General features: G+C 46.9%; 1 protein-coding gene across 2 annotated transcripts; it reads left to right on the top strand.

Annotated features, from left to right (window-relative positions):
- The first annotated feature begins 668 nt into the window (after positions 1 to 668).
- GJA4 (gap junction protein alpha 4) lies at positions 669 to 3,353 on the top strand. 2 transcript variants are annotated; one of them, XM_040231757.1, is made up of 2 exons: positions 669 to 736; positions 1,803 to 3,353. In XM_040231757.1, exon 2 carries the CDS (start codon positions 1,820 to 1,822, stop codon positions 2,819 to 2,821), a length of 1,002 nt encoding a protein of 333 aa, XP_040087691.1. In that variant the 5' UTR covers positions 669 to 736; positions 1,803 to 1,819; the 3' UTR covers positions 2,822 to 3,353. The 2 variants fall into 2 exon arrangements, with proteins under 2 accessions (XP_040087691.1, XP_040087692.1); XM_040231758.1 differs by lacking the exon at positions 669 to 736 and adding an exon at positions 841 to 1,358.
- Positions 3,354 to 26,149: the final 22,796 nt, after the last annotated feature.

Below are 26,149 nucleotides of genomic sequence, written 5' to 3'. Positions count from 1 at the left end.
CCCTACCCCCCCAACCCCCACCCCTCGTCCTATCTCTAGTGGACTATGGCATTGCTTGCCCTCTGATGGTTCAGCCTTCCCAAGAATGGGGATGTTTAAGATTTCGGCAAGAACAGGGGCTGACTAGAGACCCCCAGCTTCACCACAGACACCAGGGAAGGCAGATTATAACCCCCTCTCCCATGCCCTAAGGAGGCTTCATTATCAAGTCCTGGCATGGCTCTGGGCACACAGTGGCCACCCCACAAAAGAGGGGTCTTCTCCCTTCTCAACAAGAGCAAGAGGCCCCCACGGTCAAGGAGCTGCCCTTCCCAGGAGGCCCCATACCCTCACCCCCACCTGCCCATCTCTCCCAGGACAGCTGCCTGAGGTCAGAAAGTTCTGGCTGTAATCCTTTCGCATGCAGCCACCCTGGAAAACATCATCCCTCCGGAGAACTCTCTGTTGCACAGCCAGAGAAGCAGTCTCTCCCCCACGCTCCTCGCCCCCGACTCCCAATGCCACCTCCTGGGCCCTTTTCTTGAGAGCGGCTTCAGGGAGCCCGCGCCTCCCTTCCCGCCCCCAACCTCCCGCTCGGAACAGCGCCCGCCGCCCGCCCGCCGCTTCCTGCCCCCACCCCGCCCCGCGCGCTATTTAAGGCGCCCCCGCCGCCCGGCGCCGTCCAGCAGGGCTCCCGCGGGCGCCGCTCCGGCCGACTTGCGTCCCCTCCGCCACCTGGGCCGCCCGCAGGCCGGCGGTGAGTTGGGCTGGGGGGCGCGCCGGGGCGCCACCTGCCAGCGGACCAGCGGGCAAGGGACAGGGGGCCACCTGCCGGGGGCGGAGGGCTGCCGCGGGGGGCACCCACCGCGGGCCTGGCTCACCCAGCCTACCTGGGCTGGCCTCAGAGGCTAAGCCGGGTTCCTGCGGTCTCTCGCTGGACCCTCATAACCCTCGGAAGTAGGAATGTTAACATTTTCCAGGAGAGGAGACTGAGGTACTAAGGGGCCGTCACTTCCCCGAGGTCTCCGTTGGCAGGAGAGGCAGGATTTGAACCCAGGTCTGGCTCCAGAGCCCGGCTGTAAACCGCTTTGCTCCCACAAAGAAGCACCTCCCCGTCCCCTTTCCCCACCTTCCTCCCCCCACCGGCCTCTCCCCCTGAAGTTCTGGGAACTCTGTGGCCTGTGCCTCCACCCTGCTATGACAGTTCCTTTCAAGAGCCTAGAATCCGGCAGCAACAGCTTTGGCAGGGGGAGGGAGTGGAGAAAGGGGACCGAGATGGAGGGGGTACTTAAGCGGCAGGTGGTCGCTATTGCTGACAGGCGGAGCTAATCCAGGACGCTGCCTGGAGTGTCTAGCATGCCTTCACCAGGAGCTCAGAGGTTAGAGCGGGGCCAGCTGGGCGAGGGCTGCTGGGGAGGCAGAGGGGACCTGAGGCTTTGGGCCCCCTGGGAAGCTGGAGTTATCACCACCACCTCCCCCTCACTGTCTGGGGACAGCCCGTCCTGGGCCAAAGGGAGGAGGGGCATGGCGCAGCTGTGTGACCTTGGATGGGTTCCTCAAATTCTCTGTTCCTTTAGGCTCAGGAGGCTCACCTGGATCCAGAGCTCCTTCGGCTGGGTCAGGAGGGACCCAGGTGGGACTAGGCAGGGCTCCTAGCTGTACCCTTGCCAGAGCTTAGCAGCCATCAGCCAAAGGTCTGCTTTTAGTCCTGCTGGGTGTGAGCCCCCAGGCCAGTCCCTTCCCCTCCGGGAGCTCAGTTTCCCACAGGCCTGTTGCTAGGACAGCTGAGAAGGACACTGACCGTGTCTTATGCCTCCCTGCAGACGGAGGCCCAGGAGCCATGGGCGACTGGGGCTTCCTTGAGAAGCTGCTAGACCAGGTTCAGGAGCACTCGACCGCGGTGGGCAAGATCTGGCTGACGGTCCTTTTCATCTTCCGCATTCTCATCCTGGGCCTGGCCGGAGAGTCGGTGTGGGGCGACGAGCAGTCGGATTTCGAGTGTAACACGGCCCAGCCAGGGTGCACCAATGTCTGCTACGACCAGGCCTTCCCCATCTCCCACATCCGCTACTGGGTGCTGCAGTTCCTCTTCGTCAGCACGCCCACCCTGGTCTACCTGGGCCACGTCATCTACCTGTCTCGGCGCGAGGAGCGCCTTCGGCAGAAGGAGGGGGAGCTCCGGGCGCTGCCAGCCAAGGACCCACGCGTGGAGCGGGCGCTGGCAGCCATAGAGCGCCAGATGGCCAAGATCTCGGTGGCGGAAGACGGTCACCTGCGGATCCGCGGGGCGCTGATGGGCACCTACGTGGCCAGCGTGCTCTGCAAGAGCGTGCTGGAGGCGGGCTTCCTGTACGGCCAGTGGCGTCTCTATGGCTGGACCATGGAGCCCGTGTTTGTGTGCCAGCGCTCACCCTGCCCCTACCTCGTGGACTGCTTCGTCTCTCGCCCCACGGAGAAGACTATCTTCATCATCTTCATGCTGGTGGTCGGACTCATCTCCCTGGTGCTCAACCTGCTGGAGCTGGCGTACCTGCTGTGCCGCTGCCTCAGCCGGGGGGTGAGGGCCCGGCAGCGCCAGGATGCGCCCCCAGCCCCGGGCACCTCCTCGGAGCCTTACGCCGACCAGGTCTTCTTCTACCTCCCCATGGGCGAGGGGCCCTCATCCCCGCCGTGCCCCACCTACAACGGGCTGTCGTCCAGTGAGCAGAACTGGGCCAACCTGACCACGGAGGAGAGGCTGGCTTCTTCCAGAGCCCCCCTCTTCCTGGACCCACCCCCCCAGACTGGCCGGAAATCCCCCAGTCGCCCCAGCAGTTCTGCTTCCAAGAAACAGTATGTGTAAGGGCCGGAGGCTTCCATCACCCTGCAGCGGGGCCGGGAAGTCTTGCTGCCTTTTAATGCAAGGTTCCACGAAGATGGCTGGGGGGAACAGGTGCTGGCTGGCCAGAGAGCCTCCTTGCATGTTGTTCTTGACACCTGCATCCTTCCTAATGACCAGGGGGCACCACACTTTCCCCTCCGGAACGTGGCTTTGTCCCAGGCATGGACAGAGCCAGCGTGGGGTGCTCTTAGCCAAGGGTGTTTGAGCCCTTTGGTCTTTTTCACCTGGTTCAGAGGGATTCGGAGATGACTTACCCCACCCCCTACCCCCGTGGCAGATTCACCTCCACCCAGGCTGTCTGCACACCCTGTCCTCTCAGGAAAGGCTGGTGGAGGCTGCTGGGTCAGCCTGGATCACACACACAGATACACACACACACACACAGCCTGTGCTGGATCTGGCCCTGTCAAGGGGAGTGGGGTCTTGTTCTCATCACTCCTTCCTACTTACACTGTTTATCCTTCTCAAATAAACAGGACTTGATCACAAGTGAGGTGTGTGTTGATACTGTCATGATGTACCTTGGCGTGGGGGGTTGGAGGACAGTTGCTTTGCCCACGGTTCCTTGACTCTGCAATCCCAACACCAGCCAGCGCCTTAAACCCTCAAACTCCTACGTATCACCTCTCAGCAGCTCTGAGTCCTGAACACTCTGCCTTCTGAAATTATTTCCCTCAGCACCAGACTCTTCTTTCCATCCTCACTGTCCCAGCCCCTTCAACCTGTCCGTTAATCAGTGGCCTAAACAGTGTCTGTCCTCATCCTGCCCCCCGGCCATGCTCCCCACTGCAGTGTGCTTCCTTACTGGACACTGCTCCTCACCTGCCCTGGGCTTCCCTGGTGGCTCAGAGGGTAAAGAATCGGCCTGCAATATGGGAGGCCCAGGTTCAGTCCCTGAGTCAGGAAGAGCCCCTGGAGAAGGGAATGGCAACCCATTCTAGTATTCTTGCCTGGAGAATCCCATAGACTGAGGAGCCTGGCGGGCTACAGTACAGGGGGTTTGCAGAGTCGGACATGACTGAGCAATTAACACTCTTCACCTGCCTATCTGCCAGCCAAGCCCTTCAGAGTCTGGCTCAAGTGGGCCTGCAGTCCTTGGTGTTTGGGGAGGCAGGCTTAGACCACTGACCCCTTCTGCCGTGGCCCTTTCTTGTCTGCCCACCAGAAGGAGCAACTTCAGGACCTGCATCATACCTCCTCCCCACGCACCTAAAACTCAGGACAGACAGTGGCCGTGCAGAGAGGTGCACGGGACTGTCAAGGTCCAGTGGAGGAATGGAATCTTGCCTCTGAGTCACAAAGGTTTCAGGGGGAAAAAAAAAAAAAGCAATTGAACTGGATCTTGACAGATAAAATAGAAGTCTACCGTGAAGGGAAGAGGACGTCTTGTTTAGGCAGAAAATTGCACACAGGCATAGAGGAGGGGAACCACTGAGGATTAAGGGGGGTGCTCAGGGCCTGATGAGCCATCTGGGATGTGGGAGGTACAGCTCAGGATGAGTCCAGTGCTGGCAGAGTTGACCTTCCATGTGGAAGCTGACCCAGATGGAGGGAACACTCAGAGGCCCTTGAAGGAAGCTGTTTGTCTCCCATACCCAGGGAGGTATGGGGCTGGGCTTTTAGGAGGAAGTAGGGTCCATCTCACATGGCCACAAGCTTCTCCTTGAGAGCCTTTACAGCAGGGGAGTAACTTGGCCCCATCCCACCAAGGTAGGTCTTCAAAGCACCAGCTCAGTATCCTTGACCCCAGGGTTCACTCACTCACTGCTTACCCAGCAAGTCTGAATGCTCAGCCTGATAAGTTACAGTCCTCACTCTCCTAAATTTGGTTCCCCTTGTTCCCTCTGAATTCCCTGAGATCCAATCAGACTAGCCTCCTCACGGTTCCCCAGACTCACTGGGTAGGTTCTCATCCTGCTCCTTTGCCAGCCTAGAGTGCCTCTTCCCCAACACTTCCAAACCCCACCAGTCCTTTAAACACAGCTGTACCCCAGAAACACAGAGCCTGAATGCAGAAGAAACAGTAAGATGAGCTTTGATGTTAGAGAGTCCTCAGTTTAAATAAGGCCTCTAACTTTTGGACTCAGAGGGAGAGGGAGAGGGTGTGATGATTTAGGAGAATGGCATTGAAACATGTATAATATCATGTAAGAATTGAAGTGCCAGTCTATGTCTGATGCAGGATATGACACGCTTGGGGCTGACGCGCGGGGATGACCCAGAGAGATGTTGTGGGGAGGGGGGTGGGAGGGGGGTTCATGTTTGGGAACGCATGTACACCTGTGGTGGATTCATGTCAATCTATGCCAGAACCAATACAGAATTGTAAAGTAAAAATTAGAAATAAATAAATAAAAATAAATAAATAAATAAAATAAAAAATAAAAAAATAAAAATATAAAAATAAATAAATAAATAAATAAGGCCTCTAAGACACATAAATCCACGTGGTTTTAATCATTTCATTTCTCCAAGTCTCAGTTTTCTCAACTATAAAATGCAGATAATTTTGCCTGCCTCACAGGTATAAGGAATAAAAATAAGAGAAAGTACATGATTGCACCTGGCTCCTAATATCATGCAATAATAGCTCACCCTCTCCAGCAAGGTTAGCATTGGTTCTTCCTCCTCCAGGAAGCCCTTCCTGACCTTCAGCCAGTCTCCAGTGATGGAGACTACCTTTCAGCAATCTGGATCGCTGCTTGGTATGAGCCTATTTCACACACGCTCCACCCCACTGAGTCCCTAAGGAATGCTGGGGTGATGCTCTGAAGTCACTCCGGGCCTAGGCCTGCATTCACTTTGACTATGAAAGGAGGAATTAAGTTAGCATGGGCAGAAAGCACACCAGTCATGTGTTAGAAGGGCATAACTCCAGGAGGCTGAAGTCCCCTTCAAGGGATTCTTGCCTTCTTGAAACCAAGTACAAGTTAGACATTTTGATCTGTTATCTGGATGTTTGTCCAACATTTAAAATTTTTCCAATTTTCTAAATATCCATTAGCAAAATAACTAAATTATCAAGATCTGAATTCAGAGCATCTTTTAGCCCCTCCCCCATTGTTAGAATTACCACCTCAATTAACTGCTACACCTGTATGACCTAAAGAGCCATGGGAGAGAATGGATAAATGAACATGTACGGCTGAATTCATTTGCTGTCTACCTGAAACTATCACAACGTTATTAATCATCTATAAAAAGTAAAATCACTCAGTCGTGTCTGACTCTTTGCAGCCCCATGGACTATAGCCTACCAGGCTCCTCTGTCCATGGAATGTTCCAGGCAAGAATACTGGAGTGTGTTGCCATTTCCCTCTCCAGGAGATCTTCCTGTCCCAGAGATTGAATCCAGGTCTCCCGCACTGTAGGCAGATGCTTTACCGTCTGAGGCACCAGGGAAGTCCTCATTAATCAGCTATGCTGCTGCTGCTGCTGCTAAGTGGCTTCAGTCATGTCCAATTCTGTGTGACCCCATAAACAGCAGCCCACCAGGCTCCCTGCCCCTGGGATTCTCCAAGCAAGAACACTGGAGTGGGTTGCCATTTCCTTCTCCAATGCAGGAAAGTGAAAAGTGAAAGTGAAGTCGCTCAGTCGTGTCCAACTCTTCTCAACTCCATGGACTGCAGCCTACCAGGCTCCTCCGTCCATGGGATTTTCCAGGCAAGAGTACTGGAGTGGGCTCCCATTGCCTTCTCCATAATCAGCTATACTCTAATATAAATATTAAAAATTAAAAAAAAAGACAGCTCTAAAATGACAGAAGACTGTGTAAAATAAAGAGTACTGTAAATTGTAAAAAGGTAGCGGGAGGGGATTCTCCCTCAGTCAGGCCGAGAGGCCAGAGCTGTGGGGTCAGAGGTTGGTCTCCTAGAGCCAACCCCACCTGGGGGCCCTGGGAGCCTGTGTTTCTGATGTCCTCTGCCTGTTTTGGCCTGGCAAGATGGGAGAAGACAGGTGTAGGTGAGTGAGGAGGGTATCCTTCCCCTCCCTCAAGGTTCACCCACTCTGAGCTTGGTGTCAGGGCTGCGGTCAGGCCAGGGCCCAGAGATGTGGGCCTTCAGCAAGGCTGGTGTTGAGTCCCAGACTGGTGGCCACACAAACACAAGGGCAAGTGGGCTGGGGATTTAAGGATGAGGATAGTGCCGTGGGGAAGGGAGCACACAGGTTAGGCGCCTTGTGATGCGGACCTATGCAATGAAGAGTGGCTGTAAGCCCCGGCCCAGCCCTACTCACTTCCTAGGGCTGTCATAACAAAGTCCCACAGACTGGGTGTCTCCAGTGACAGAAATGTATTGTTTCAGTTCTGGAGGCCAGAAGTCCAAGATCAAGGTGTCCACAGGGCTGGTTCCTGGCTGTGAGGGAGAGTTTGTTCCATGCCTCCCTCCTGACTTCTGGTGGCTTGCTGCCATCCTTGACATTCCTCAGCTTATAGACACATCACCCCCATCTTTGCCTTTATCTTTGGGTGGCATTCTCCCTGTATGCCTATCTGTCGTGGGTCCAATCTTCTCCTTTTTATAAAGATACCATTCCTATTGGATTAGGGTTATCCTAATGACTTCATTCGGAGAAGGCAATGGCACCCCACTCCAGTACCCTTGCCTGGAAAATCCCATGGATGGAGAAGCCTGGAAGGCTGCAGTCCATGGGGTCGCTGAGGGTCAGACACGACTGAGCGACTTCACTTTCACTTTTCACTTTCATGCATTGGAGAAGGGAATGGCAACCCACTCCAGTGTTCTTGCCTGGAGAATCCCAGGGACGGGGAGCCTGGTGGGCTGCCGTCTATGGGGTCGCACAGAGTCAGACACGACTGAAGCGACTTAACAGCAGCAGCAGCAGCAATGACTTCATTTTAGGGCTTCCCAGGTGGCTCAATGGTAAAGAATCTGCCTGCCAATTGAGGAGATGCAGGTTCAATGATCGCTGGGTCGGGAAGATCCCCTGGAGGAGGAAATGGCAACCCCCTCCAGGATTCTTGCCTGGGAAGTCCCATGGACAGAGGAGACTTGCAGGCTATAGTCCATAGGGTTGCAAAAAAAAGTTGGATACAACTGAGTACACATGCAAAGACTTTATTTTAACTTGCTCACTTCTGTAAAGACCCTATTTCCATATTAGGACACATTCTGAGTGGCCGGGGGTTAGCAATACCTTTTGGGGGAACACAATTCAACCCATAGCACCACTCCATGGGCCCACCTCACCTCCAAGGACTGATAGAGGAGGTCAAGGAGAAGGTTAATACATACTGAACTGAACACTACTGTATTTAAAACAGATAACCAACAAGGACAGGGAACTCTGCTCAATAGTTTGTAATAACCTAAACCAGAAAAGAATTTGAGAAAGAACAGATACAAGTATATGTATAACTGAATCACTTTGCTGTACCCCTGAAACTAACACAACAGTGTTAATCAAATATGCTCTAGTATAAAATAAAAATTACTTATATGTATGAACAATATGAGCATATATAGTACTCAGTCATCTCTTTTGTGATGTGGCTTGGATGGAACACAGCAGGTTCACATTTCATTTCTTCCATCATACTCTTTTTCCTCCCACCAGCCTATCCCTCACCACCAAAATCTAAGTTGATAACAGGCAACTCTCAGTCACAGAAAGAGCTGGAGGAGGCTTGACTCCTGCCTCCCACTCACTTCACTGTGGTCCTTTCTCCTCTCTGGGTCTTTAGTGTCACCATTGTGAAATGAAAGGATTGGATGAGAAACAAGTATTTGGCAGCTATGAGGAGCATCACAGGAGTAACTCATCCCTAATCATTGATCTGCAGCTCACAAGAGATTTGTTATTTTTCATGAATCAGAACAGATTCAAGATTTTTTTTAATTTGTTTATTTTTAATTGAAGGATAATTTCTTTACAGAATTTTGTTGTTTTCTGTCGAACCTCAACATGAATCAGCCATAGGTATACATATATCCCTCTTGAACCTCCCTCCCATCTCCCTCCCCATTGCACCCCTCTAGGTTGATACAGAGCCCCTGTTTGAGTTTCCTGAGATCTACAGCAAATTCCCATGGGCGATATTTTACATATGGTGATGTAAGTTTCCATGTTACTCTCTCCATACATCTCACCCTCTCCTCCCCTCTCCCCATGTCCATAAGTCTGTTCTCTATGTCTGTTTCTCCATTACTGCCTTGCAAATAAATTCTTCAGTACCATTTTTCTAGATTCCATATATATGCATTAATATACGTTATTTACCTGGAGAAGGACATGGCAACCCAATCCAGTACTCTTGCCCAGAAAATCCCACGGACGGAGGACCTACAGTCCATGGGGTCGCAAAGAGTCAGACACGACTGAGCGACTTCACTTTCACGCATTGGAGAAGGAAATGGCAACCCACTCCAGTGTTCTTGCCTGGAGAATCCCAGGGACGGGGGAGCCTGGTGGGCTGCCGTCTATGGGGTCGCACAGAGTCGGACACAACTGAAGCGACTCAGCAGCAGCAGCAGCGGCTTCCTGATTTACTTCACTCTGTATAATAGACTCTAGCTTCATTTCTTATAATAAGGCCAATTCCAGTCACTTGAATCCACATTGCCTTTCTGAATGAGAAAAAGACAGGGTTATGTGGAGTGCACTGGGAATTTTTCACAACCCAAGGTCATCTTATCTACAGCCCATGGGAGCGGTGAACATCACGAGCTGCACATAAACAAAGCCGAGAGCTCGTGGGCTGGCTGATGGCAAAACTTCTTCCCAATCTAGTGTGCTGACTCACTGCCCACTGGGTTGCTGACCTCGTGAATTTACCACTGACCTCCAGTGCCTTCACTGGGGCGGGGGGCGGGGGGCCCTTCATTTCCTTTCACACTGATGTCAGCTTGACCACTGACGTTTCCAGGAAGAGGTATTCCTCTCGGGATTGTTAGAACTTCTTTTTCCACCTTACGGTCTCTCCCACCAGCCCTGGCTCAGACCTCAAGGGCCACATAAGGCTCAACAGCTCTGCCCTTCCCGCCCAAGCACTGCAGCCACCTACTGACAGCCACCGGGCGGGTCCTGAGCATGTTCTCCTATTCCTCCAGCTGGCTGAATTTCAGAAGTCTCCGGCCAACCTGAAGTTTGTCTACTTTCCTCTAAACATGTGCCACAGCTCCCTGGATGTTAGACAAGATACTCCAGGTGGTCAGAATCCAGATCATCACCTCTCTTGTCTCAAAATTTCTACCTCTATTAATGCAATCTAGGCTTATGTTAACTTTTCTATTTTCTTCTCTTTTTCATATACAGAATCATATATGAATAATATATGATTCTATATATAGTATTATGGAATATAATAATATTCTATATTATTAGGGAAAATAATAAAGGTAGTAATGCTTGATCATTATAGACAATGAGATCCCACCATCTAGGGGTAACAACTGTTAATATTCAGAAGTGATTCCTTCCAGACACGTCCATGTATATATTTAAATAAAATCTGAATAAAGGTATAACCATAATTTTGTATTCTGCTTTTTTTTTAAGTTTACATTAAATCATAAGCCTTTTCATGTTATCAAGTATCCTTTGGAAACCACTTAATGTCTTTATCATATGGCTTTATCATTAGACAGCATGTTAAAAATCAAAGACATCCCTTTGCTGACAAAGATCTATATAGTTAAAGCTATGGTTTTTCCAGTAGTCATGCACGGATGTGAAAGTTGGACCATAAAGAAGGATGAGCACTGAAGAATTAATATTTTTGAACTGTGCTGCTGGAGAGGATTCTTGAGAGTCCCTTTGACAGCAAGGAGCTCAAACCAGTCCATCCTAAAGGAAATCAACCCTGAATATTCATTGAAAGGACTGATGCTGAAGCTGAAGTTCCAATACTTTGGCCACCTGAGGCAGAGCCAACTCATTTCCCTGATGCTGGGAAAGACTGTAGGCAGGAGGAGAAGGGGGCAACAGGGGATGAGATGGTTGGATGGCTTCACTGACTCAATGGACATGAGTTTGAGCAAACTCCAGGAGATAGTGAAGGACAGGGAAGCCTGGCGTGCTGCAGTCCATGGGGTCAAAAAGTACTGGACACAACCTAGCAACTGAACAACAAAAATTATCTACTTAACCTTGACCCTAATGTTGGATTTTTAGATTGTTTGCAACTAATTATCCTGTTATAAGTTTGGGCTTCCCTGGTAGCTCAGCTGGTAAAGAATCCGCCTGTAATGTGGGAGACCTGAGTTTGATCCCTGGGTTGGGAAGATCCCCTGGAGAAGGGAAAGGCTACCCACTCCAGTATTCTGGCCTGGAGAATTTCATGGTATAGTCCGTGGAGCCGCAAAGAGTCGGGCACGACTGAACGACTTTCAAAAATTCAAATAAATTGTACTGTGATGTGGATCTCTGTACGGGTTTTCCAAGTTGTCTATTTCCTTAAAAGAAAGACATTCTAAGAAGTGAAATTACTGGGTCAAAAGGTATGACATTTAAACTTTTTAAAAGTTAGGGGCTTTTTTTCTGATTGTGAAAGTAATTCATTGTGGATGATTCAGAAAAGCACAGCTAAATCATAAGAAGTAAACTACCTCTGAGGGTGTAGAGGAAGTGGAGCTGAAAAGACTGGGTCCCCTCCTCCATTCTGAGCAGCGAGGCGACCACCCTTCCCCTACCCTCTGGAGCTGAGTAGAGGGTGGGAGGGCCATAAAGAACATGGAGGAATGAAATGGAAGTTACACCCTGAATGGCAAGACCCTCAGCCATCTCCCCCTAGCTGGCTCCCAGAGGGCTGGTTGATAGATAAGACTCAAAGAAGAGGATCTGATCTAGACAGCCAGGCAGGGAAGGCTCCCGGAGGAGGTGAGCTTCAGTACCTGAAAGGTGAGGAGGAAGGCCCCAGGGAAGAGATGGGGAAGAACACCTCACATGGAGGGAACAGCTGGAGAAGAGAGAGGATCCATACAGTCGTTCAGGACGGTTTTAGATGTAACACAAGCTTCTTTCTGGCAAAAATGTTGCATATGTTCAATAGTATTGTATGAAAGTGTCCATTTCAAAGCACTCACACTAGCACTATTAAAATTGTTGATTCCTTTGTTTATTAATTATTATCAGGAAAGAATATATCATCTTTCAATGAATAAGGCTTGATTAGTAGTGAGCCTAAAGGTTTTAAGATATACGTCTTTAACATGTGTTTCTTCTGTGATTTTTTTTTGGGGGGGGTGCCCATTTTTCACTCAGGTTTTCTGCTTTCTGATCAATTTGTGTAACTTCTTTAAAGACAGAACCTTTCAACTCTTTATCTTGTATATTTGTCATTTTAAAAATTTCTTGGGACTTTCCTGGTGGTACAGTGTTTGAGAATCTGCTCTTCCAGTGCAGGTTCCCCTGCTTGGGCAAGTAAGATCCCACCCTCCACAGGGCGACTAAACCTGCGTCACAGCTACTGAGCCCACACATTCTAAAGCCCGCGCTCCGCAACTGGAGGAAGCGTGCCCACCACGGTGCAGAGCCCATGCACAGCAAGAAAGACCCAGTCTTCGCTCCCACCTCAACGAAGCCCAGTCAAAAAACACTCTCAGTGTGTTATTTTGTCCTTTTTAATTTCTATTTAGTCAAATACATCAGTTTTTTCTTTTTTATTATTTATATTTTTATTGAAGGATAATTGCTTTACAGAATTTTGTTGTTTTCTGTCAAACCTCAACATGAATCAGCCATAGGTATACATAGATCCCCTCCCTTTTAAACCTCCCTCCTCTCTCCCTCCCCATCCCACCCTCTAGGTTGATACAGAGCCCCTGTTTGAGTTTCCTGAGCCATACAGCAAATTCCCGTTGGCTATCTATTTTACACATGGTAATGTTAAGTTTCCATGTTACTCTTTCCACACATCTCACCCTCTCCTCCCCTCTCCCCATGTCCGTAAGTCTATTCTCTATGTTTGTTTCTCCACTGCTGCCCTGTAAATAAATTCTTCAGTACCATTTTTTGAGATTCTGTATATATGCATTAGTATACGATATTTATCTTTCTCTTTCTGACTCACTTCACTCTGTATAATAGGTTCTAGTTTCATCCACCTCATCAGAACTGACTCAAATGCATTCTTTTTACAGCTGAGTAATATTCCTAGTGTATATGTACCTCAACTTCTTTATCCACTCATCTGCCGATGGGCACCTAGGTTGCTTCCCTGTTATGGCTATTGTACACAGTGCTGCAATGAACAGTGGGATACATGTGTCTCTTTCAGTTTTGGCTTCCTCAGGGCATATGCCTAGGAGTGGGATTGCTGGGTCATATGGTGGTTTTATTCCTAATTTTTTAAGGAATCTCCATACCGTCTTCCATAGTAGCTATGTCAACTTACAGTCCCACCAACAAGGCAAGAGCATTCCCTTTTCTCCACACCCTCTCCAGCTTTTACTGTTTGTAGCCTTTTTGATGATGGCCATTCTGACCAGGGTGAGGTGATATCTCATTAGTTTTTTCTTTCAATAATCCTTACTACACAAATTTTTGATATCAGCGTGACCATATATTACATTTTTGTACATAAAATGGCCTGTTTCTGGACTACCTAAAATTCTGTTCCATCAACCTATCAAATTACATGATATTACCACCCTTTTCATTAGAGTAGCTTTGTAACACATCTTAATATCTGGTAGAATACATTCTACCAAAGAATTGATGCTTTCGAATTGTGGTGCTTCTTTCTTGCGAATCCCTTGGACTACAGAGAAATCAAACCAGTCAATTCTAAAGGAAATCAACCTGAATATTCATTGAAAGGACTATTGCTGAAGCTGAAGCCCCAATACTTTGGCCACCTGATGTGAAAAACCGACTCATTGGAAAAGACCCTGATAGTGGGAAAGACTGAATGTAAAAGGAGAAAGGCATGGCAGAGGATAAGATGGTTAGATAGCCTCACTGACTCAGTGGACATGAATCTGAGCAAACTCCTTCCCTGGAGGACAGAGAAGCCTGGCGTGCTACAGTCCATGAGGTACCAGACAGTCAGGCATGACTAAGCGACTGAACAACAAAGAATTGTTTTTACTTTTCTTGAGAATCTTGGAAGCCAGGTATATATTCTCCAGGCAGATGTTTGAAGGAATCTTCTTTGTAGAATCCAACAGATCCTAAAGAAAAGACCTATAGAAAGGGCACTAGGGTTCCCCAAGGAAACAGCTGGATGATCACGCAAGAGGGCCGCAGTCAGGAAGCCCCACTCATTCACCCAGAACAACTTTTCAGTGACCCTCTCTCAAATATGAACACACAGCCAAGGACGTCAGGCACTCAAGGGAAGCATCTTATGTGAAAGAGTCTGAAACAAACAGAGTAAAATTTTCTAGAAGATACAGATTATGTATGGAGACTAAAACTTCTTTTAACTATCACTGCTTTCTTTAGAAAGATAAAAGTGTATTGCAGCCTTGAAAAAAAAGTGACAATATGCTAAAGAAGAAACGTGCAGAGAACAACAAAATCAAATTCTTGGAAAACAAGAAAAAATGTAATTTGTTGTTTTTCAGTCACTTAGTCACGTCTGACTCTTTGTGACCTCATGGACTGCAGCATACCGGGCTTCCCTGGCCTTCACTGTCTCCCAGAGCTTGCTCAAATTCAAGTCCACTGAGTCGGTGATGCCATCCAACCTTCTCATTCTCTGTCATCCCCTTCTCCTCCTGCCTTCTATCTTTCCCAGCATCAGGGTCTTTTCCAGTGAGTTGGGTCTCCATAATATCTGTATCTTTGTCTTTTACTCTATTTTCTGGGGTGGTTGCCTAGCTATCTTCCAAAATGTTTATTGGAGTTTTCAATTCTACTACTATCATAGTCACACTACTACTACTTCAATAAATATTTTGGAAGATAGCTAGGCAACCACTCCAGAAAACAGAGTAAAAGACAAAGATATAGGCATTACAAAAGTTTAGCTTTTTTTTTTTTAAGTTAGAAGACCAACTAACAGGAGTTCTAAAAAGGGGAACAGAAAAAAAAGTGAAAGTAATCAAAGAAAATCCTAGATTGAGAGGATTTTCAATCAGTAGTGCCCGGCTCAGTGGACAATATAAGTCCTCTATATTGTCTGAATATTTTCAAAACACAGAAGACAAAGAGATGGGCCCACAAACTTCCAGAGAAAGACAAAACACAGTCTCAAGAATCAGAACAGATCACACTTTGCAACAATACCAGAGGCTACAGTAGTAGAAAATGAATCACAGCCTTCGAAATTCTGAGTCAAGGTGAAATTCTATCCCCGGGACAAAGACCAACAAAACTAGACTGTACGCTCTGCGATTGTTTTAATAGCAGATTCCCTGAAGGCTTGAACAAACTTCCTATAAAACCAGTTAGACTCCACGCCATCTTTATGCAATCCTTTAAAATCTTTTTCACTGACTATTTGCCTATTCAAAATTTTCTTCTTCTCTATCTTAGTAATTTATATTTTGTTACAAAAATTACCTGTTTAATTGTTTGAGCAATCTTTTGTCATCAGACCATATATTCTCACTTTACTTACACTTCAACTAAAAGCCTGAGTAAAATTGTTCCTAGGTTTCTTTGTGTGCCATGTAGAGAGAGACGTTTCATAATCAGGGTCATGCTAGTTTGGCAAAATATCATTGGAAAGCTCTCCAGCTAAAACCCTCAAGTGTTTTTCATGTGAGCTGCCACTAAGCTATTACCAAGCCTGAGCTCCTGTAATTGTGAATCTGAGAATTAAAAACGACACCTCTGACATCTGCACCAGCGAAACGCCATCATGTCCACTTCAGTCCATTGCTCCCACTGACAAGAACCGTCCTCTTAAATCTGGATTCTGTCATCTGGAGTATTAGCCACTTCTAGCTTCCATAAATTGGATTTATTTTCATCTGACAAACCTGAGAGTTTAATGCAATTAAATAGCCTTTCCTGGTGGAGACTATGTTTATTCCAGGATCTGTATGTTTGGGGTCTTTGTTAAGTGGAAAATGTTGTTTCTAAAAGGAGCCTAGTGGCTAAGACTCCACACTCCCAATGCAGGGGGCACAGGTTCCATCCCTGGTGAGAGAACTATTAATAAATTCCACATGCTGCAGCTGAAGATCCGTCACGTGGCAACTAAGACCCAGCATACCCAAATAAATAAATACTTTAAAAAATGAAAGTAAGTATATAAAAGGCATAGCCTTTGCTCCGCCCCCTCCAAAGACAGGGAGGCAGCAGAGCAAAGTGCTACGTAAACCTGAGAGTGTGGGGACCTGACTATCCAGGCCATGTCCTGGGCTCAGTGAAGAGTGGTTAGTCAGGCTTGGCTGTGACCCAGAGGAGCTCTAAAACCAGAAACAGAAGCTCAGTGCAGGGAGGGTGAATTCCCACAAGGGGGAATGGGGGGCAGACACAGGAGACAAAGCCCAGCACACAGCCCAGAAGCATGAGATGTGTCGGGTTAGGACCATAGGTGCACAAGCCAAGTTTCAGCCATGGGAAGACCCATTCTCAGCCTTACAGCAGTTGGTCCCTGCAGAGAACAGAACTCAGTGAGGCAGCGAGCCCAGGATGGCTTCCCAAGATTGGATCTAAAGAGGCCGCCACACAGACTGAGGCGATGGTAACAGAGTGTGGTCAGAGCCAGACATCCCTAAACTAGACATAATGAGGGACAGCCAAGATCAAGAGCTCTACCAACCCAGCAGAGACATTAATGGGTATCTTGACATTATTTCCAAATGAGGTTAAATACACAATTGGGATTTAACATATGTGTTAAAAAGCATTAAATATTGACATATTTGAAACATGACACAATTTTTGTAACTCTCTCTATACAATTCTTTGCTAAAGAATACACAGAAGAGCCATAAAAAAGATCTTCATGACCCAGATAATCACAATGGTGTGATCACTCACCTGGAGCCAGACATCCTGGAATGTGACGTCAACTGGGCCTTAGGAAGCATCACTACAAACAAAGCTAATGGAGGTGATGGAAATACAGCTGAGCTATTTCAAATCCTGATAGATGATGCTATGAAAGTGCTGCACTCAATATGCCAGCAAATTTGGAAAACTCAGCAGTGGCCACAGGACTGGAAAACGTCAGTTTTCATTCCAATCCCCAAGAAAGGCAATGCAAAAGAATGCTCAAACTACCGCACAATTGCACTCATCTCACACGCTAGCAAAGTAATGCTCAAAGTTCTCCAAGCCAGGCTTCAACAGTACAGGAACCACAAACGTCCAGATGTTCAAGCTGGATTTAGAAAAGGCAGAGGAACCAGAGATCAAATTCCCAACATCTGACGGATCATCGAAAAAGCAAGAGAGTTCCAGAAAAACATCTACTTCTGCTTTATTGATTACGTCAAAGCCTTTGACTGTGTGGATCACCACAAACTGTGGAAAATTCTTCAAGAGATGGGAATACCAGACCACCTAACCTACCTCCTGAGAAATCTGTATGCAGGTCAGGAAGCAACAGTTAGAACTGGACATGGAACAACAGACTGGTTCCAAATCGGGAAAAGAGTACATCAAGGCTGTATATTGTCATCCTGCTTATTTAACTTATATGCAGAGTACATCATGAGAAGCACTGGGTTGAATGGAGCACAAGCTGGAATCAAGATTGCCGGGAGAAATATCAATAACCTCAGATATGCAGATGACACCACCCTTAGGGCAGAAAGTGAAAAGGAACTAAAAAGCCTCTTGATGAAAGTGAAAGAGGAGAGTGAAAAAGCTGGCTTAAAACTCAACTTTCAAAAAACTAAGATCATGGCATCTGGCCCCGTCACTTCACGGTAAATAGAAGGGGAAACAAAGGAAACAGTGACAGACTTTATTTTCTTGGGCTCCAAAGTCACTGAAGATGGTGACTGCAGCCATGAAATTAAAAGATGCTTGCTCCTTGTAAGAAAAGCTATGACCTACCTAAACAGCATATTAAAAAGCAGAGACATTATCTTGCCAGCAAAGGTCTGTCTAGTCAAAGCTATGGTTTTTCCAATACTCATGTGAGAGTTGGACTATAAGGAAAGCTGAGCACCAAAGAATTGATGCTTTTGAACTGTGGTGTTGAAAAAGACTCTTGAGAGTCCCTTGGACTGTAATGAGATCCAATCAGTCCATCCTAAGGGAAATCAATCCTGAATATTCATTGGAAGGACTGATGCTGACGCTGAAACTCCAATATTTTGGCCACCTGATGCAAAGAACTGACTCACTGGAAAAGACCCTGATGCTGGGAAAGATTGAAGGTGGGAGGAGAAGGGGATTACAGAGGATGAGATGGTTGGATGGCATCACCGAATCTATGGACATGAGTTTGAGCAAGCTCTGGGAGATAGTGATGCTCAGGGAAGCCCTGGCATGCTACAGTCTATGGGGTTGCAAAAAGTTGGACACGACTGAGAGACTAACCTGAACTGATCCTCAGGGGAAACTAATCAGAGCTTAAGCTACTGTGGGCTTCCTAGGTGGCGCTAGTGGTAAAGAACCCACCTGCCAGTGCAGGGGACATAAGAGAAGATTCCCCTGGAGGAGGCATGGCAACCCACTCCAGGATTCTTGCCTGGAGAATCCCATGGACTGAGGATCCTGGCGGGCTACAGCCTCTTAGGTCGCAAAAAGTTGGACACAACTGAAGCGACATAGCACACACATTACTTGCTGGAGTTTTATCAAAGACTAACAACCTAGATAGTATATTCAAAAGCAGAGACATTACTTTGCCGACTAAGGTCCGTCTAGTCAAGGCTATGGTTTTTCCTGTGGTCATATATGAATGTGAGAGTTGGACTGTGAAGAAGGCTGAGCGTCGAAGAATTGATGCGTTTGAACTGTGGTGTTGGAGAAGACTCTTGAGAGTCCCTTGGACTGCAAGGAGATCCAACCAATCCATTCTGAAGGAGATCAGCCCTGGGATTTCTTTGGAAGGAATGATGCTAAAGCTGAAACTCCAGTACTTTGACCACCTCATGCAAAGAGTTGACTCACTGGAAAAGACTCTGATGCTGGGAGGGATTGGGGGCAGGAGGAGAAGGGGACAACCGAGGATGAGATGGCTGGACGGCATCACGGACTTGATGGATGTGAGTCTGATTGAACTCTGGGAGTTGGTGATGGACAGGGAGGCCTGGCGTGCTGCGATTCATGGGGTCGCAAAGAGTCGGACACGACTGAGCGACTAAACTGAACTGAACTGACCTGTGAGGGAAGGAAAATATTCCGCTCCAATCGCCTATTGCCAACTTGTCTCACCAAAGGGAAGCAGGGAGGAAATGCATGAGAAGATCTTGTGAGGCTCACAGTCCAGAACTTCATTAAAAGACTGAGACAACCACAGGACTACAGAACACTTGCCTCGTCCCCACACCCCCCGCCCAAATTACTGAAGTCCTATTTACAGCAGTTCCCTTTACCTACTACATCATGGCCAGCTGGCAAGAAGAAAGTATGAGACATACTAAAAGGCAAAAGCAGTTTGAGGAGACAGAGCAAACATCAGAACCAGATACAGATACGATGGGGATGTTGGATTTACCAGCCCAGGAATTTTAAATAACGATGATTGATATGATAAGGGCTCTAGTGAATAAAAGAGATAAGATGCAAGAACAGGTGGTCAATGTAAGCAGAGAGACAGAAACGCTAAGAAAGAATCAAAAAGAACTACTAGAGATTTAAAAAAAAAAACAGTATAATAGAATTAAAGAATGCCTTTGAGGAGTTTATAAGAATGCACACAGCTGAGGAAAGAATCTCTGAGCTTAAAGATAACACAATAGAAAATTTCAAAACTGAAAAACAAACAAACAAATAAAAAAACCCGAAACCAACAACAGAATAGAATATCCAAGAACTAAGGGATAACTACAAAAAGTATAAGATATGCATAATGGGAATACAAGAAGAAGAAAAAGATAAAAGAACACAAGAATTATTTGAAGCAATAATGACTCAGTATTTCCCCAAAATTAATGTCTGATACCAAACCACAGACCTAAGAATCTCAGGAGACAATAAGCAGGATAAATGTCAAAAATATTAAAACCAGGCAAGTGTGGCATCACTGACTCAATAGACATGAGTTTGAGCAAACTCCAGGAGATGGTGAAGGACAAGGAAGCCTGGTGTGCTGCAGTCTGTGGGGTTGTGAAGAGTCGGACACGACTGAGTGACTGAACAACAGCAAGGCAAGTGTGTGTTAGTCGCTCAGTTGTGTCCAACTCTGCAACCCCCATGGACTATAGCCCACCAGGCTCCTCTATTCATGGGATTTCCCAGGCAAGAATGCTGGAGTGGGTTGCCATTCCCTTCTCAAGAGTATCTCCCCAACCCAGGGATTGAACCCAAATCTCCTGCAATGCAAGCAGATTCTTTTCCGTATGAACCGCCAAGGAAAATATCATATTCAAATTGCAGAAAATCAAAAATTAAGAAAAAAAATTCTGAAAGAATTCAGAAGGGAAAAGCACCTTACCTATAGGAGAAGTAAAGATAAGAATTACATCTGCCTCTCCTCAGAAACTATGCAAGCAAGAAGAAAACAAAGCGAAATAAACTCAGAACAGAGGGTGAGCACCTCAACTTGACAAAGAATATCTGCAAAACACCTACAGTAAACATACCTAATGGTGAGAAACTAGAAACTTTCCCACTCAGATTAGGAATAAGGCAGAGATGTCTCCTTTCTCCACTCCTTCTCAATGTCACAATCAAAGGAGTCAAAAAGTTATGTCTATGTACACACTACTGTAAATGAATAACCAACAAGGACCTTCTGTATAGCACATGGAACTCTGCTCACTGCTATGTGGCAGCCTGGATGGGAGGGAGGTTTAACGTTGTTTGTTAACCAGCTATATTTCAATATAAAATAAAGAATGTATATGCATATAGAGGAAAAAGAACTATAAAAAAATATTTTTGTCCACAAAATGAAAAACAAAGAAACTTTATACCCACACAAAAATTTGCACATAGATGTTATAGCAGCTTTATTAACAATTTCCAAAACTTGGAGACAGCTAAGATAGCCTTCAGTAGGTGAGTGGATAAATGGTGGTACATTCAGACAATGGAATATAATACAGCACTAACAAGAAGTGTCGGAGAAGGCGATGGCAACCCACTCCAGTGTTCTTGCCTGGAGAATCCCAGGGACGGGGGAGCCTGGTGGGCTGCCATCTATGGGGTCGCACAGAGTAGGACACGACTGAAGCAACTTAGCAGCAGCAGCAGCAAGAAGTGAGCTATTAAGCCAATGAAAGGCATGAAAGAAACTTAAATGCTTATTACCTAGTAAAAGAAGTTAAAAAGCTTACATACTGTATGATTCCAACTATAGGACATTCTGGCAAAGGTGACATTACGGCGACAATGAAAAAATATCAGTGGTTGCCAAGGGTTAGAGAGGAGAGAGGGATAAATAAGAGTAATGATGATTTTAGAACAATTAAAATATTCTGTATGATACTCTAATAGTGAATACATGTCCTTATACAGTTGTCAAATCCCACAGAATATACAGCAGGAAGAGTGAACCCTAATGTAAACTACAGACTCTGGGTGATGATGACGTATCAATGTAGGTTCATTAATTACAACAAAGGTATCACTCTGGTTCTGGATGTTGATAGTGGGAGAGACTGGAGGTGGGGAGGGGAGAAGGAAGGTGGTCTATGAGAACTCTGTACTTCCTGTTCAATTTTGCTGTAAACCTAAAACCTCTGTAAAAATGATTTGTATTTTTTTAACTAAAAAGGAAAAATGGAAAAAATATACCACACAAATACTAACAGATAGTTGAATGGCCATATATATATATATATATATATATATCGGGATAGGAGAGCATCTCGTAATGTAAAGGCACCAATTCAAGGGACTGCCCTGGTGGCCCAGCAGTTAAGACACCACACTTCCATCGCAGGGGGTGTGCGTTCAGTCCCTGGTTGGGGAACTAAGATCCCACATGCCACACAGTGCAGACAAAAAAACAAACAAATTTAAGAAGATATATCCATCTTAAATGGGTATGAATGCACCTAATAACAGAGTCTCAAAACGCAATATTCCTAAAAAAAAAAAAAAAAAAGAACTAGGTTGGAGGACATATACTACCTGTTTTAAGGACTTACTGTGATTTAAAAGGTATGGTATTAGTATAGCAATAAACAACAGATCAACAGAACTGAATAGAAAATTCAGAAATAGATCGACACTTGTGTTGTCAGTTGCTTTTTGACACAGATGTAAGATAAGCAAGTGAGGAAAGGATGGTTTCTTCATCAAATGGTGCTGGAACAATTGGATATTAAAAGGAAAAAGGAAGCTGAGCCCTTACCTCACACCATACATAAAAATTAACCCCAAGTAGGTCAAAAAACTAAACATGAGAGCTAATAATAAAAACTTCTAGAAGCAAAAAGAAGATAAATTCTCGGGTTGAGTAAAGATTTGTTAAACACAAAAGTACAAACCATGCAAGAAAAAATTGATAAATGGGATTTCATCAAAAGTAATAATCGAAATACACGAAAAGATAATGTAAGTAAATGCAAGTTAAAACCATAATGAAATACCATAACAAAACCCACCTGGAAGGATAAAAGATTGATCATACCAGCAACATGGATGGATTTTAAAAACAAGCTGAGTAAAAAACACAAAAGATGATAAGTTATACAATTCCATTTATGAAATTCTGGAAATAACAAAACTTCAGTGAGAGAAAGCAGATTGATGGTTGCCAGTTTCCTGGGCTATAAGTAGGGCACCATCTCTATTAGAACCTACCTCACAGGGATGTTGAAAGGATTAAGAACTAAATGAGATAATCTCTCTAGGGAACTTAGCACAGACCTTGCACATGGAAAGAATTCAGTGATGGTTGTGAAGTGAAAATCGCTCAGTCATGTCCGACTCTTTGAGACCCCATGGACTGTAACCTGCCAGGCTTCTCTGTCCATGGACTTCTCCAGGCAAGAATACTGGAGTGGGTGGCTATTCCCTTCTCCAGCTATTCCCTTCTCCAGGGGATCTTCCCAAGCCAGGGATGGAACCCAGGTCTCCCACGTTGCAGGTGGATTCTTCACCAGCTGACCACCAGGGAGGCCCTCGTGATTGTTAGTTACATATATTTTCCAAAGCACTGATATTCTTGTGGCAGAGCCTGCTAGGATTCACCCACATCATGTTGTCAGCTTCTTCCTGGACACACTGCTAGATCCCATTTCTAGCCTCTTTGCATTTGGGTAGGACCACACAACTAGTTCTCACCCATATGTAGATGAAATGTGTATAATGTAGATGTGTAGATGAAATGTGTAAGAAGAAAGTGATATATGAGTTACTTGTGAGCATGGCAGTTAGGAGTGGGTTGCCTTCCCCATGATCTCTCTGTTTGCTGGAGGACAGAGAGGATCCAGTAGGGGACTCAGACCCTAGAAGACAATGGAACTACAACCTGGAAGAAGCCTGGGTCCCTGAAGGACTGCATGAAATAGCTCCCTCCTTCCCCCACTACGAAATAAACAACAAATGAACTTGACCTGTATTAAGCCATGGAGAGTTGTGAGTGTCTATGTGTGTGTGTGCACGCGCGCACGTGTGTGCTCAGTCACTTAGTCACGACTGACTTTGTGACTCCATGGACTGTAGCCCACCAGGCTCCTCCATCCATCTTGCTGAGAAAATTCCAGCAAGAACACTGAAGTGGATTGCCGTTTCCTCCTCCAGGGAATCTTCCTGACTCAGGGATCGAACCCAGGTCTGCTGCATTGCCAGGAGGGTTTTTTACCACTAAGCCACCTGGGAAGCCCCATGGAGAGCTGAATGAGTTCTTATTGCTGGTGTTATTGCTATAGCATTAGTCTGCCTGACTAATCAAATATATGTATACCCATCCTCATCCTTCCTACTCTGAACACCACTCCCGAAAAGCTCTCAGCTTTCTATTCTTCAGTTTCCATCCCTTGCCCTATGCTCAACCTCCATCTTTATTTTTTCTTATAGTCCCTAGTCCAAAGTCATTGAAAGACCAAATCCCACCAACAATTCAATGTTCTACGTAGTACACTTTATCTATGGGCTGCTGCTGCTGCTAAGTGACTTCAGTCGTGTCCAACTCTGTGTGACCCCATAGACGGCAAGAACTCTGGAGTGGGTTGCCATTTCCTTCTCCAATGCCTGAAAGTGAAAAGTGAAACTGAAGTTGCTCAGTTGTGTTCGACTGAGCAACCCCATGGACTGCAGCCTACCAGGCTCCTCTGTCCATGGGATTTTCCAGGCAAGAGTACTGGAGTGGGGTGCCATCGCCTTCTCCACTATCTATGGGCAGTGAGGCACAATAGAATGAACATAACTTGGCATTTCTAAGACTTAGATCCAAATCTCTCTATAAATTGCCAGCATTGTGACCTTGGTTACATGCCTCTTTCTCTCTGAGACTCAGTGTCCCCATCTGTAAGGTGGGAATACCAGCGTCTTCTTCAAATGATTGTTGTGAAGGTTAAAGTAGGTAACAGATGGTAGAGCCTATACAGCCTGATTCACATGAGTCCTTCAAGTGAACCCAAAGCACCTGCCTCATCCCCAAGGGCTACCAAGGCTGGCCAGGCTCCCAGGAGCCAGCCTACAGTGCAGAGGTCTGTGAATAGGTGGGGACAGGTACTCCTGGCCCCAGGCAGGATAGCATCTGCTCAACCCCCTTCCTGAACCCAAGAAAACAGGACTATAGACCTCTTACTGCTAATATTGCAGCTTCCTTTAAATCACACACTGACAATAACACCAGCAGCACCCATCACGTACTAATGCTGGTTACAGTCTATGGGATTTATTGTGGTATATATTCCCCAGGAGAAAAATAATATGCTAGAAGCACATTTCATTTTCACAGCAAGTCTAGGAGGTACTTCTTCTACCAATGAAGAAAGCAAAGTTCAGAGAGATTTTAAGTAACCTGCTGAAAGTCACATAGCCATTAGGTAGCAAAGCTAGAAATTGACCTGTTCATATGTTCAATCTTCCTTTGATTTACTCAGCAAATCATTTCTGCTCTCTGCTCTGTGCCAGGCCCTAGGCTGGGCCTGAAGACACAAAGATGCAAGGAGACCAAGTCCTCAAGGTGCTCATGGAAAGAGACCCCTGACTCATTAGCTACAGTCCCAAGCAGAACGGAGCCTGTTTAATGCTGGTCCCCTCCTCCCGTTCTGCTATCTCCCAGAGGTGTAGAACCCCAGCAACAGCCCAGAGACATTTCCTGAGGCCACTGTTTTCCTTGGCTCCGTGGTGGGAGACAATGTGCCCAGCAAGGTGGAAAACAAGACGGGGGAGGGGAAGCAGGCCTCGCAGCAACCTGTCCCTGTCGCTGGTGGGAGCCTGGGACAGACGGGGCTGCTCTGGTGCGCACCCTCCAGCCCCTCCAGGCCATTGTTCCTGTGTTGTGACAGGGGGTTCAGCTGCGGCCTGCAGACCGGGGGCTTCCTCCCCAGCCCGCCAGCCTGCCGTGCTTGGACAGCTGGAGGAAACGGGCGCTGGGGAGCCAGCTCTCCACTCCAATAACAACAGGCTGCCTGCCCACTGGCGGCCTTGCTGGGGGCCCGGCCTGGAGCCAGAGAGGCCACCCCACTCCACCCTGCCACTGGCAAAACATGTTTTCTTGTTTTCCAAGGTGGGGGCAGGAGGCTCGTACCCATCCTGAGTCAACATGGGAGCTGATAAGCACAGACAGGCCTGGCTGCCAGGGTGCCAGCTGGGGCGGTGGAGACAGGAGTAGGGCCAGGGCCAGGCCTACCTGGGAGACCATTCCGGCCAAAAGGCCAGGTTCAGAGTCAGAAGGGGAACAGCAAGGCCCTGGCTGCTCCAGGGATAAAGCTTCCAACCTCAAATCTGCCTTTACTGAAAAGAGAAGACCTCAGGGGCTGCCAGGCTACAAGCACCATCACTGACTTCAGACACATAGTGCCCAGGTCCTTTGATTCCTCCCACTGCCACCTCTGCCCTGACCTTTGTGGGTACAAGTGCTCATCCACCAGTGCCTGCTTCTCGGCCAGCATCTATGCCAGGCCTATTACCAGCATCACCGTTTTCACTCCTCAGAGAACATGAAAAGTGAGGACTGCTGTCCATCACCTTTCTCAGATGAGGAGAATGAGGTTCAGGGTGACACAGCCAAGGCCACATGGTGACTGGTGCATGTTTAGGATCTGAATCTACACTTGCCAGACCAGAAAGTTCATGTCCTTCTGATCACACTCTAGACAGTCCTACGGCCCTTTCTATTCACAGGGG

Source organism: Oryx dammah, unplaced genomic scaffold (assembly GCF_014754425.2).
Source record: "Oryx dammah isolate SB20612 unplaced genomic scaffold, SCBI_Odam_1.1 HiC_scaffold_28, whole genome shotgun sequence".
Classification (NCBI taxonomy): Eukaryota; Metazoa; Chordata; class Mammalia; order Artiodactyla; family Bovidae; genus Oryx; species Oryx dammah.
Note: the sequence above shows the minus strand (reverse complement) of the source record. Positions and strands in the feature narration are given on the sequence as shown.

Bases quoted from the DNA above. Each gene is read 5' to 3' on its own strand.
- GJA4 (XM_040231757.1), top strand. From the start codon at position 1,820: ATGGGCGACTGGGGCTTCCTTGAGAAGCTGCTAGACCAGGTTCAGGAG.